At 47.6% G+C, this 14,203-nt stretch overlaps 1 protein-coding gene across 1 annotated transcript in view; it reads left to right on the top strand.

Moving 5' to 3' along the window:
- Positions 1-648: 648 nt before the first annotated feature.
- The window catches only part of SEPTIN5 (septin 5), a 27,082-nt gene continuing 13,527 nt past the window's right edge, over positions 649-14,203 (top strand). Inside the window, exons 1-4 of the mRNA XM_070951626.1 lie at positions 649-813; positions 5,271-5,400; positions 6,590-6,676; positions 9,323-9,446. Coding sequence (XP_070807727.1) covers positions 724-813; positions 5,271-5,400; positions 6,590-6,676; positions 9,323-9,446 — 431 coding nt within the window. The 5' untranslated portion in view covers positions 649-723. The remainder of the gene's footprint in view (positions 814-5,270; positions 5,401-6,589; positions 6,677-9,322; positions 9,447-14,203) is intronic.

Genomic DNA, 14,203 nt, shown 5'->3' with positions numbered 1-14,203 from the left:
TATCTATCTATCTATCTATCTATCTATCTCCATACCTACTCTCTCTCCATACCTAATCGATCTCTCTCTCTCTCTCTCTTTCTCTCCATACCTAATATCTATCTATTTCTATCATTTTATATCATCCATCCATTATCTATCTATGACATCTGTCTATCTATCCGTCTCTCCCTCTCTCATCTATCCTTTTCTGCCTGCCTGCCTCTCTGTCTCTCCCTCCCTCCCCTTCCCACCCCTCTCTCCCTCCCCCCCACCTCTCTATTTATCAAAAAGTATGGGAGGAATAGCCGATTTGACACCTCCCCCCCCCAATTCCTATTCCAAAGCCTTTGTTATAACCCCCTAAGGCTCCGTAGCCACGATCAGGGTGACAATGCTCCCTCTAGGAAGCTTCCTATTAGCCCCAGTGGATGTTCTCCTTTGTGTTCACACACACACACACACACACACACACACACACACGCGCGCACACACACACACACACACACACACATTTTCTCCTCCCTTCCCTCTGAGTAAGCCTGTAAGAGTTGGACAGGAAATCCTAGCCCTCTGGCTGGGTGTGAGTGTGTCTGTGTGTGTACGTGTGGGTGGGCGGACTGGTGCCTGCCAGATACAGTTAGTCAAAACTGGATAAGAACTCCCGAATGGGGGCTGTTTTCCTCAGCGCTTATCCATTTATAGTTTGATGCCCCTGGGGGCCCTTCTGCACAATTCCTTCCGATGGACTCCATCATCCTGCAAGAGCAATTAGTGGAAAAGCTTCTTCTGCCCCGCACTCAAACCCAACGGAGTCCGTCTGCCAAGCTGAAGGTACCAGAATAACTGCAGAGCGAGGACCAAACTGGAAAGGAAGGAGTAGGTGGATGGGCGGATGGGAAGAGGGGGGGGCGAAAAGGGGCTGCCTTAGAGAGAAGGATAACCCAGGAGAAGCATCATCTTCTCATCCAAGTGCAAGGGAAGAAAACGTTCAGGACAAAAATGAAGAGTCCTTGGTGCTCTCTGAGCTTGGTGATTTTCTTGTAGATGTTTTGTGACCCAACTGAAGAGCAACCAAGATGATGAGGGGACTGGAGAACTAAAATATATAAAGAATGGTTGCAGGAACTGGGTATGTCTAGTTTGATGAAAAAAAGGACTAGGGGAGACATGATATCAGTGTTCCGATATCTCAGGGGCTGCCCCAAAGAAGAGGGGAGTCAAGCTCTTCTCCAAAGCACCTGAAGGCAGGAGAAGAAGCAATGGGTGGAAACTCATCAAGGAGAGAAGCAACTTAGAACTAAGGAGAAATTTCCTGACAGTGAGAACAATTAATCATTGGAACAACTTGCCTCCAGAAGTTGTGAATGCTCCAACACTGGAAGTTTTTAAGAAGAGGTTGGATAACCATTTGTCTGAAGTGGTGTAGGGTTTCCTGCCTAAGCAGGGGGTTGGACTAGAAGACCTCCAAGGGCCCTTCCAACTCTGTTATTCTATTTCTAACTAAGGAACCTCATCAGTGCTAGAAGGGAATGACGTTTGCAGAGAGGAGGAGGGGGAAGAGGAGAAAGTACTGTGGGGTCCTTGGTGTTCTCTGAACTTGGTAGTTTTCTCGCAAACGTTTCATGACCCAAACTAGGTAACATCATCAGTGCTAGATCATCATTGATGATGTAACTTAGTTGGGTCATGAAAGGTCTGCAAGAAAACAACCAGGCTCAGAGAGCACCAAGGACCCTTCATTTCAACCCCGAACTATGAATATACTCCTTTATTAGGTCAAAAATTGCTGACGGTTAAGAGTTTTAGATTAGTTGAGATTAACAGAGTTGGAAGGGATCTTGTAGGTCATCTAGCTGGTGAGGCCAATTGGAAGAGATGGTGATGGGTCAAGGTTATTTTGTGGTTTGCATCCATCGGTGGCTTTCTGTGGGCTGCTCTGATTTGACCGTTGACAAAGAAGGGGAGGAACAAAAATTACATACAAGGATGTTTGAGATTATGGTTTGGGGAGATCTTCCCAGCTGTTAACCCCAATATTGTCTGAACAGAAGATGAAGCGGATGTGGATGAGGTGAGCAGATCGGTAGATGGTGTGCATCCTACGTTGGGATTGTCCATGAGTTGCTAATTAGAAAATAGAATAGAATAGAATAGAATAGAATAGAATAGAATAGAATAGAATAGAATAGAATAGAATAGAATAGAATAGAGAAATAAGGAAGGAGAATGGAATGGAATAGAATAGAATATATATAGAATAGAATATATAGAGAATAGAATAGAATAGAATAGAATAGAATAGAATAGAATAGAATAGAATAGAATAGAATAGGGAAATAAGGAAGGAGAATGGAATGGAATAGAATAGAATAGAATTCTTTCTTGGCCAAGTGTGATTGGACACACAAGGAATTTGTCTTTGGTGCATACGCTCTCAGTGTACATAAAGAAAAAATAAAATATATTCGTCAAGAATCATAAGATACAACACTTAGCGATCGTCATAGGATGCTAATAAGCAATCAAATCATACTAGGAAACAGTAAAAACAATATAAGTTATAAAGATACAAGCAACATGGATATAGCCATAAGTGGGAAGAGATAGGTACTAGTAAGGAAGAGAAGAATAATAGTAATGCAGTCTTAGTAGTTAATTTGACAGTGTTGAGGGAATTATTTGTTTAGCACAGTGATGGCATTTGGGAAAAAACTGCTCTTGTGTCTAGTTGTTCTGGTGTGCAGTGCTCTATAGCGTCGTTTTGAGGGTAGGAGTTGAAACACTTTATGTCCAGGATGCGAGGGGTCTGTAGATCTTTTTGACTCATGCAGTACACAGGTCCTCCATGGAAGGCAGGTTGGTAGCCATTGTTTTTTCTGTCGTTCTAATGATCCTCTGAAGTCTGTGTCTCTCTTGTTGGGTTGCAGAGCCAAATTATGATCCGATAATTATGATCTGATGGTGAAATTTGGGGAAAACTGGGAGCTGGGAGTCCCCACATCTTAAAGTTGCTGAGGTTGAGAAACAATGTTATATTGGGATGGGACTCCAGCACCCATAACTTTTAGCTAGGGTGGCCTTTGATGATGGGAATCGGACATATCAAGGACGCGTCAGATCAGCCGATGTCCATGTTGACATAAAAAGGAAAAAGAAAAATCTGTTGATTTCTTTTGGAGGCCACTGTGTACCAACCTTGACTTCAGAAGGCAAAATGTATCCGAAAAAAGCTGATTATATTGCCACGGTTTGCAAACTCTGCTTTTTCCTTTACTAACGGGCTTTCCCGTTCATATTTTTCTGGCTCTCTGCTGGAAAATAATCTTACTGCGTTTTTGCTCTTTTCTTTCAGAAGAAGCAATTGAGTCTTTCTAATCGCAAAAGATTGCATTCTGGAATGAGCGCTGTGGCCTAGATTTGCGCATTCTCCTAAAGCCTCTTTTTTGTTTTTTTTTTCCAATTTTGATTTGCGTCGTCGTTGTGTAAAACCCAGCTGTGGAGATTTTGAAAGCCGGGGATTTTAAGACTGTTGTGTGTGTGTGTGTGAACAAGGGCATCAACCCAATGCTCGTTTCCTTTTGAGCAAATGCAGAAAAAAAAAAAAAAGGAAATTGCAAATAGAAACACAGATCCACTTTTGCTAGAGAGAAAAAAAACGTCTTTTTTTATATTCCTAGCCTTCACTGGACAGGGGCAATTGACCAAATGAATCCATTCTGGCAAATTTGTTCTTGGTTCTTATCCAGTAGGTTAGCATACCCTTAACTAGGTTTTTGAGAAATTATGAAAACTCTCTAGAGCAGTGGCAGAATTACAGTATAACAGAGCTTAGAAGGGACCTTGGAGGTCTTCTGGTGTCCATCACTATATCCTAGAAAGCCTCTGGAGCCTGGGGAGGGCGAAAATGGCCTTCCCCACCATCCCAGAGGCCCTCCGGAGGCCGGAAACAGCCCATTTTCCAACACCCAGAGGGCCCGTTTTTCACTCTCCACAGGCTCCAGAGGCTTTCTAGGCCTCCCCCCTCCCCCCGGAGGCCCTGGTTGAGGAATTCTGGGAGTTTTTTTAAAAAAATTTGATTTATATGCCTTCCTTCTCCGGAGACTCAGGGCGGCTTACAGTGCGTTAAGCAATAGCCTTCATCCTTTTGTATATTTATACAAAGTCAGCTTATTGCCCCCACAAACTGGGTCCTCATTTCACCTACCTTAGAAAGGATGGAAGGCTGAGTCAACCTTGAGCCTGGTAAGATTCGAACTTACTTTAATTGCAGACAGTTGGTGTTAAATTACAATGCTTAGTCTGCAGAGCTATCCAGGCTCCTTTGGATAGCTCTGCTACAAGTCTTAAACTGGTTGAGGAATTCTGGGAGTTGAAGTCCACAAGTCTTAAACTGGTTGAGGAATTCTGGGAGTTGAAGTCCACAAGTCTTAAACTGGTTGAGGAATTCTGGGAGTTGAAGTCCACAAATCTTAAACTGGTTGAGGAATTCTGGGAGTTGAAGTCTACAAGTCTTCAGCTGGTTGAGGAATTCTGGGAGTTGAAGTCTACAAGTCTTAAACTGGTTGAGGAATTCTGGGAGTTGAAGTCCACAAGTCTTAAACTGGTTGAGGAATTCTGGGAGTTGAAGTCCACAAATCTTAAACTGGTTGAGAAATTCTGGGAGTTGAAGTCCACAAGTCTTAAACTGGTTGAGGAATTCTGGGAGTTGAAGTCTACAAGTCTTCAGCTGGTTGAGGAATTCTGGGAGTTGAAGTCCACAAATCTTAAACTGGTTGAGAAATTCTGGGAGTTGAAGTCTACAAGTCTTAAACTGGTTGAGGAATTCTGGGAGTTGAAGTCTACAAGTCTTAAACTGGTTGAGGAATTCTGGGAGTTGAAGTCCACAAATCTTAAACTGGTTGAGAAATTCTGGGAGTTGAAGTCCACAAGTCTTAAACTGGTTGAGGAATTCTGGGAGTTGAAGTCTACAAGTCTTCAGCTGGTTGAGGAATTCTGGGAGTTGAAGTCCACAAATCTTAAACTGGCTGAGGAATTCTGGGAGTTGAAGTCTACAAGTCTTCAGCTGGTTGGGAGTTGAAGTCCACAAGTCTTAAACTGGCTGAGGAATTCTGGGAGTTGAAGTCCACAAGTCTTGAAGTTACCAAGGTTGGAGATGCCTGTCCTATAAGACCCAATCTAAGCGAACAGCTCCGGACTTTACTCTCAGGAGTAGCCAACCTCAAGAGTTGATATGATTATTGTACAGACCAGAAGTTTTTTCCTTTCTCATTCTCTCCTTTTTCCCCCAGTCTGACCCATGGCTGCTTATCTCCCCTTCTCAGGACCATGAGAAGCAGTATGTGGGCTTTGCCACTTTGCCCAATCAGGTCCATCGGAAATCGGTGAAGAAGGGCTTCGATTTCACCCTCATGGTGGCAGGTGAGGGAACACCCAGGTTCAGGATGTTCTCTTTTTAAGTATGGACGTGGTTCTACCAAAAGATGGGGTTTTCAGCTTCCCGATAGAACAGTTCTGGGATGGACTAAACATTCTGGGCTTGGTAGATCTTCCAAGGTCATCCAAGATTAGCTAGAAATGGTCAGCCAAGGTTCCACTTGTGAATAGCTTGCAAGTTCAACCTCATCCGGGCTAGAGGTAGACCATCTGTGGACATCCAGGGGTGGATGAATCAAAAGGAGGAATGCTGTTTAATCTTCCTTCCTTCCTTCCTTCCTTCCTTCCTTCCTTCCTTCCTTCCTTTCTTCCTTCCTTCCTTCCTTCCTTCCTTCCCTCCCTTCCCTCCCTCCCTTTTTCTTTGTCTTCCCTCTCTCCCTCCTCCTTCTCTTCTCTTCTCTTCTCTTCTCTTCTCTTCTCTTCCCTTCCCTTCCCTTCCCTTCCCTTCCCTTCTCTTCTCCTCTTCCCGCCCCTCCCCTCCCTTCCCTTCCCTTCCCTCCCGATCTCTTCCCTTCCCTTCCCTTCTCTTTTCTCTTCTCTTCTCTTCTCTTCTCTTCTCTTCTCTTCTTTTCTCTTCTTTTCTCTTCTCTTCTCTTCTCTTCTCTTCTCTTCTCTTCCCTTCCCTTCCCTTCCCTTCCCTTCCCTTCCCTTCCCTTCTCTTTTTTCTTCTCTCTTCTCTTTTCTTTTCTTCTCTTCTCTTCTCTTCTCTTCCCTTCCCTTCCCTTCCCTTCCCTTCCCTTCCCTTCCCTTCCCTTCCCTTCTCTTCTCTTCTCTTCTCTTCTCTTCTCTTCTCTTCTCTTCTCTTCTCTTCTCTTCTCTTCTCTTCTCTTCTCTTCCCTTCCCTTCCCTTCCCTTCCCTTCCCTTCCCTTCCCTTCCCTTCCCTTCTCTTCCCTTCCCTTCCCTTCCCTTCTCTTTTTTCTTCTCTTCCCTTCTCTTTTTCTCTCCTCTCCCCCTCCCCTCCCCTCCCCTCCCTTTCACTGAGAATGCAGATTAAAAATTAGACTGAAATATTGTCTCTCTGCAAGGACAGAATGTCCTAAATAAGAATATCAGGTACAGAGAGAAGATAGTGTCAGTTCTGCTGTACCATTTCTGAAGATGGCATTTCTGACTCATTCCAAGATATGCATATTTTTTTTTAAAAAAAGAATTGTTTGATTTTTGTTCTTTTAGGAGAATCTGGTCTGGGCAAATCAACCCTGGTGAACAGCCTCTTTCTGACAGATCTCTACAAAGACCGAAAACTTCTCAACGCTGAGGGTACCGTTCTTAATCAGTCCTCATGATCAGCCAAGAGCACAATTCCCCCATAATGTTTATAACTTGTGGATCTTAATTGTTTGTTCTTGGTAGAAGCGTGTGGGTTTGGGCGTCTTTGTAATCCGAGAGGATCTGTTTTTTACAAACTAAGCTGATTCATTGACCAACTGCGATCTCTCCAGGCCCAAAACCACATGACGGAATTGATGAAAGCATGCTTCGATGTAATGGATGAGTTTGTCCAGGGGTGAAATGCTCCCGGTTCGGACCGGATCGCCCGATCCGGTAGCGTTGGCGGCGGGTGGTTCGGAGAACCAGTAGCAAAAATCCCTGTGCGCCCCCCTCCCCAATGCCCAGCTGAGCCGCGCGATCATCAGAGGCTTTTTTTTTTTACTTTTAAAAGCATTTTTTCTACCACCTCTTCCGACGAAAAAATGCTTTTAAAAGTTAAAAAAAAAAGCCTCTGATGATCGTGCGGCTCAGCTGGGATCCTCAGAGGCTTTTCAAAGCATTTTTTTCTGCAACCTCTTGGCCAAAGAGGTGGTAAAAAAAATGCTTTGAAAAGTCTCTGACGATCCCAGCTGAGTTGCCTGATCGGCAGAGGCTTTTCAAAGCATTAGAAAAAATGCTTTGAAAAGTTAAAAAAAAAAAAAAAGTTGGCCACGCCCACCCAGTCACATTACTAAGCCACGCCCACAGAACCGGTAGTAAAAAAATTTACATTTCACCCCTGAGTTTGTCCCTTATACAGATAGTCCTCGACTCACAACCGTTCTCTTAGTGACCATTCAGTTACAACAGCACTGGAAAAAGTGACTTATGAGCCTGGGGAGGGCAAAAAGATGGGCCTACCTGAAGTCCGGAAACGGGCCCATTTCTGGCCTCCGGAGGGCGTGCGAATCAAACCAGTTGTTACAACCGGTGAATCCCACCACTGAACTGACTTATATTGTCCTTGATTTTGATTGATTGATTGAGCTGTGCCATCAAGTCCTTGTTGACTGCTATCAATCACACAGATTTTTTTTCTCCATGAATGTTCTGTCCATTCTTGGTAAAAGTACAGAAGATGGTTTACCATTGTGATGGCACTGACTTAACCAACACCCAGAATGGGACAATTGGTCGGGCCCACAGGGCCATGCCAACTTCACCCCTGGAGAAGTGGCTCGCCTGGGGTGGATGAGCCACAGTTAAGTGTCCACGGAGGGTCAGCCAGAGTCGAACGCCTGCGATGGCTCAGATGGAGCAGGGGGAATGGGGTGTTCTGTCCCCGTACCCCACACGCACCCCCACAGACGGCCCGGAATTAATAAGCCACACGACAAAACTCTTCGAAGATAAAGCTGGCAGCAACCCAGTGGCTAGCTGCCAATTCAGACTTTACTCACACAAAACAAAGATTAGACTGCCAGCATTCCAATAAAACAGGCAGAGTGTCAACAATACAAGGATTAATCCAAATGCAGTCCGATAAAGCAGGCAAAGTCCAGTAACACAGAGATCATGGAGTATTTCCAGTTTTTGCTCGTCACAAACTGAACCGGCCACCACACCCACATTTATACCCTGTGGGGTATGGTCCAGTGACTCAGCTAATCTCTGGCACGCCTTCCCCTCTGCTGCGCGCGCTTCTCCCTGCGCCTCTGTCGCGGGTCCAGCCAGCACTTATCTTCTTCATCGCTGTCCACCTGTGGCTGCGGGGACGTGCTTGGCTCTGAGCCTATCGTTTGGCTTTCGGTGTCCTCCGGAGGCATTGCCAGAGAGGAGGGTCCTGGAGAGGGAGGCCTTGCCATCTCCTCTCCCTCACTCTCAGAGTCTGCATCTGTCGATAGCCCAAGCTCAGGCAACGGAGCCACAACACGGGGTGCAGTGGTGTACTGACCTAGGCTCCCCAAGAGCATGAAGCAGACTCCTTACCCCGACAACTATCCCTTTTTATTAAGTTACTGTGAATTTCTCTCATTCACATCCAGCAAAGTCTTTCTAGGATGAATTTATGCTCACAGACCTTATCTGGCTTGGAGAGCTGCCAGGCTGATATCTTCAAAACTTGGCAAGGAGTCTTGGAGAGTCACGAACCAATTAAGACAACTAATTGTCTCCTGCAAACTCCACTCCCCTTTCGCTCCTCTTTTATTCCCTCTGGGAGGAGCCATTCACTATCCACCTGTGGCTTTACTCCTGAGTCGACCCTTGTTCTTTAGCTGTTCCCTTCGTCTGGCAATTCTTCACATGTGCATACTGGGAACAGGCTCCAGCTGTTCGTCTGCCTCACTGATGTCCGACTCCGAAGGCAGCTGATAACTGTCGGACGGCCCTGGCCTCATCTCTGCCTCCGACGCAGAGCCCTCATCAGAGCCTTCCCCAGACTCCAGGACTGGCCCATGTTCCTCCCCAACCTCATCACTGTCCGAATCTGCTACCAGCTCCGCTGGCCACTGGCGGGCTACAACAGGGAGGCATGACCATATGGTCATGGCCAACTGTTGTAGGCCTGCCAAGGCCACCCAGCCCATTGGCTATTTTGGAGGGAAAGGGAGAGCAGATGCAACCTGGGGTTGACTCCTGAGTTGGGACTTGGAGAAGACCATGGGGCTAACCAACCTCCATTGTTGTTTTTCCTTGGTCCTTTTATCTATTAAGAAAGAATAAATCAGACGGTAGAGATTGTGAAACATACCGTGGACATCGAAGAGAAAGGAGTCAAGCTGAAGCTGACAATAGTTGACACGCCAGGCTTTGGAGATGCCGTCAACAACTCAGATTGGTGAGTCCTTTTGTCTGAATTTGTACAAAACCCACTTAATTAGGGGGCTGGACTAAGAGACCGCCAAGCTCCCTTCCTTTCCTTTCCCTTCCCTTCCCTTCCCTTCCCTTCCCTTCCCTTCCCTTCCCTTCCCTTCCCTTCCCTTCCCTTCCCTTCCATTCTGAGCCTCGGTGGCGCAGTGGTTAGAGTGCAGTACTGCAGGTTACTTCTGCCTGCCTGCTGACTGCCTGCAATTTGGCAGTTCGAATCTCACCAGGCTCAGCCTTCCGTCATTCCGAGGTGGGTAAAATGAGGACCCAGATTGTTGGAGGCAAGAGGCTGACTCTGTAAAACCACTTAGAGAGGGCTGGAAAGCATTGCGAAGCGGTATATAAATCAAAGGGCTAATGCTATTGCTATTGCTATTGCTATTCTATTCTAATTCTTATTCTTATTCTTATTCTTATTCTTATTTATTTATTTATTTATTTATTTATTTATTTATTTATTTATTTATTTATTTATTCATTCATTCATTCATTCATTCATTCATTCATTCAAATTTCTATACCGCCCTTCTCCTTTCGGACTCAGGGCGGTGAACAGCCAAGATAAAAACATCTATACAAAACATCACAGTTAAAAAATAAAGTTAAAATAATTTATAAATTTGGCCCATAATTTAAAACTTGTCAATTAAAATGAATATTAAAATTTTAAAACTAACCCTAAAATCAAGACAGACCGGCTAACTGGAAAAAATGAGTTTTTAGGGCCCGACGAAAAATCCGAAGGTCGGAGATCACTCGTATCTCTGGGGGTAGATTGTTCCATAGGATAGGTGCCACCACAGAGAAGGCTCTCCTCCTGGGGGTCGTCAGCCGGCATTGTCTGGCCGACGGCACCCTGAGGAGGCCCTCTCTGTGGGAGCGAACCGGCCGGTGGGAGGCTATTGGTGGCAGAAGGCGATCCCGTAAGTACTCTGGCCCTAAGCCATGGAGCGCTTTAAAGGTGATCACCAACATCTTGAAGCGCACCCGGAAGTCCACCGGAAGCCAATGCAGCTCGCGCAGGAGAGGAGTCACATGGGAGCGCCCCGTCGCTCCCATAATCCCCCGCGCAGCCGCATTCTGCACCAGTTGGAGCCTCCGGGTGTACCCCAAGGGGAGCCCCATGTAGAGAGCGTTACAATAGTCCAGACGAGAAGTGACGAGTGCTTGAGTGACCGTGCGTAGGGAGTCCCGGTCCAGAAAGGGGCGCAACTGGCGTATCAGGCGAACCTGACAAAAAGCCCCCCTGGCCACGGCTGTCATATGCCCTTCTAAAGACAGCCGCACATCCAGGAGGACACCCAAGTTGCGGGCCCTCTCCGTGGGGGCCAATGATTTGCCCCCAATAACCAGCGATGGCGTCAGCTGGCTATACCGGGACACCGGCAGCCACAGCCACTCGGTCTTGGAAGGGTTGAGTCGAAGCCTGTTTCTTCCCATCCAGACCCGCACGGCCTCCAGGCACTGGGACATCACTTCCAAGGCATCATTGGGATGGTCTGGGGTGGAAATGTACAGCTGAGTATCATCAGCGTACTGATGGAACTCCACCCCAAAACCACGGATGATCTCACCCAGCGGCTTCACATAAATGTTGAACAGGAGGGGCGAGAGGACCGACCCTTGCGGCACCCCACAAACAAGGCGCCTTGGGGTCGACCGCTGCCCCCCTGTCAACACGGATTGCGACCGGTCGGAGAGATAGGAGGAGAACCACCGCAAAACGGTGCCCCCCCACTCCCAGTCCCTCCAGCCGGCGCAACATGATACCATGGTCGATGGTATCAAAAGCCGCTGAGAGGTCTAATAGGACCAGGATAGAGGAAGAACCCCTATCCCGGGCCCTCCAGAGATCATCCACCAACGCGACCAATGCCGTTTCCGTGCTGTACCCAGGTCTGAAGCCGGACTGGAGCGGATCCAGATAGACAGCTTCATCCAGGTACTGGGGAAGCTGTCGCGCCACCACACTCTCAACAACCTTCGCAATAAAGCGAAGGTTGGAGACTGGACGATAGTTAGCCAAAACAGCCGGATCCAGGGATGGCTTCTTGAGGAGAGGCCTCACCACCCGCCTCTTTCAAGGCGGCCGGCAGGACACCCTCGCTCAAAGAAGCGTTAATAATCCCCTGGAGCCAGCCTCGTGTAACCTCCCGGGAAGCCAGCACCAACCAGGAGGGACACGGGTCCAATAAACATGTGGTTGCGTTCAGCCGCCCCAAGATCCTGTCCACGTCCTCGGGAGCCACAGGATCGAACTCCTCCCAGATAACACTCTCAAGGCCTGCCTCAGTCATCTCGTCTGAACTAACCCAGTCGGCGGCCAAGTCTTCCCGAATCTGAGTTATTTTATCATCCAGATACTGTACAAAATCCTCAGCTCGGCCCTGCAAGGGGTCCTCCTGCGCTCCCAGATGGAGGAGGGAGCGGGTCACCGTAAACAGGGTGGCTGGGCGGTTATCTGATGACGCGATAAGAGCGGCAAAATAGCTAGATTTCGCCGCTTTTATCGCCACTAGGTAGGTCTTAATATGAGACCTTACCAGTGTCAAGTCAGACTCGGAACGACTGGCCCTCCAACCGCTCTCTAGGCGTCTTTTCCGGCGCTTCATCACCCTCAGCTCCTGGGAAAACCAAGGAGCTAAGTGAGTTCGGTGCCGGGTCAGAGGCCGCAAAGGCACGACCCGGTCCAAAGCCCCGGCAGCCGCCCTATCCCAGGCGGCCACCAGGTCATCAGCCGAGTCATGAGCTAGAGTCTCAGGAAATGGCCCAAGCTCCATCTGGAACCTATCAGGGTCCATCAGGCGCCTGGGGCGGAACCACCTGGTCGGTTCCGCCTCCCTGCGACGGGGTACGGCGGTCAGAAAGTCAAGTCGAAGGAGCGAGTGGTCAGACCATGACAAGGGTTCAATATCTACATCCCCTATATCAAGGCCACTCAACCACTGACCAGAGATAAAAACTAAGTCCAGAGTGTGTCCCCCCATATGAGTAGGGCCGTGAATTACTTGGGTCAGGTCCATGGCCGTCATGGAAGCCATGAACTCCCGAGCTACCTCAGATGTCTCACCGATGGATGGCAGGTTGAAATCCCCCATGACCACAAGTCTGGGGGTATCAGCCGCCACCTCGGCTATAACATTGAGGAGTTCGGGCAGGGTCGTTGCCACGTGGCAGGGAGCCAGGTACGTGATCAACAGACCCATCTGCACCCCACGACCCCATTTCACAAAAAGGGACTCACATCCGGCTATCTGAGGTACAGTGGTCTCCCTCGGATCAAGACCTTCTTTTAAAATGACCGCCACCCCCCCCGCCCCTGCCCTGAGTTCTCGGCTGATGAAATGCACGGAAGCCTGATGGGCACATCTCCACGAGGGGAACTCCCCCCTCATGGCCCAACCAGGTCTCCGTGATACCTGCCAGGTCCGCTCCCCCCTCCTGAATAAGATCACAAATGAGGGGGGCTTTATTTACTACGGACCTGGCATTACATAACATCAGCCGGAGACTCGGGCACTGAGACTCTAAGCAGCCTGGGGAATGGGAAGAGCTAAGGGGACCGGGGCACGCAATCGCTCGGAGATAGCGAGCACGTGCCCCCACCACATGATATGGCCCCCTGCTCCCGCCATACCTGCCCCTCCCACTCAGCGTGTTAATAGAGAAGCCCTCACTAGAGGGCATTCTAACAGTCCCCTTTCCCCCAGAGTCCGTACCCCCTACGGCACCATTAATAGCAGCCGGACTGGTCTCCAACCCCCGTGGGTTTTCCCCCAAACCCACATAACCTCCCCCACCCTCAGAACCCCTTAAAAGTCTATTTAAAAAAGTCTTTAAAAAACCCCTCAATCCCCTTTTTGCGACATGCCACCTCTCGGGGTCCCAAGATCCGTCATTAAGGTGGGCCCTCGATAACATAGAGGGCCAGGCCTGCGAGAGGGGGGAATCTCGCAGCACAAGAAGCTTTGCCCTAGAATACATTTTAACACTAGAGTGATAATACAAGTTTGGCCTAGACATGGCCTAGGGGTCGATAATGATGGTTTCAAATGTCCAGGAAGCAAGACTAAGATAATCGGAAGAGTCACCATTACCCTCTCACGGTAATGGGTAGGAGTCCTCACGACTCCTACTTAGACTCCTAATTAGAATTCTTATTCTATTCATTCTTATTCTATTCTATTCATTCTTATTCTTATTCTATTCCTTTTTTTTTTGGAAAAGTTTCAGTTTTATTTCTTATACACATAATATAAAATGTATATTTTCTTATACACAATTAATCCTACTTATACATGTTTTCCTTAAAGAAAGCATTAAAATAAGGCATTTTAATTACATTCGGAGTTGCTCTTCTACCCTTTCTTCCCTCATTTCGCAACAACCCTTCTTCTTCTCCTCCCCTTCTCTTCCTTCCTCTATTTCCTCCTACTTTCTCCTTCCTCCTCCGACCTCATCCTACTTCCCCTTCCTTTCCTCCACTCCTCTCTTCTTTTCCCCCTTCTCTCCTACTCCTGTCCCCTACTCTTCCTCTCCTTTCCCCTTCCTTCCCTTCCTCTCCCTCCCTCCCTTTCCTCTTCCTACCCTCTCCTCCTCTCTCCTTTCTATCTTCTTTGCTATGGAATATTCTCCTTGTTTGGTATCCGAGCAACTCCTGTATTCTAATAGTATATACTTTCTTTCAATTTCTTTTCAGATTTATTCTATCATCATAATTGTACACTT

This window comes from Pituophis catenifer, unplaced genomic scaffold (assembly GCF_029215685.1).
Source record: "Pituophis catenifer annectens isolate HBS135680 unplaced genomic scaffold, rPitCat1.0.hap2 SCAF_10, whole genome shotgun sequence".
Lineage (NCBI taxonomy): Eukaryota > Metazoa > Chordata > Lepidosauria > Squamata > Colubridae > Pituophis > Pituophis catenifer.
This window is presented reverse-complemented; position numbering and strand designations above follow the sequence as displayed.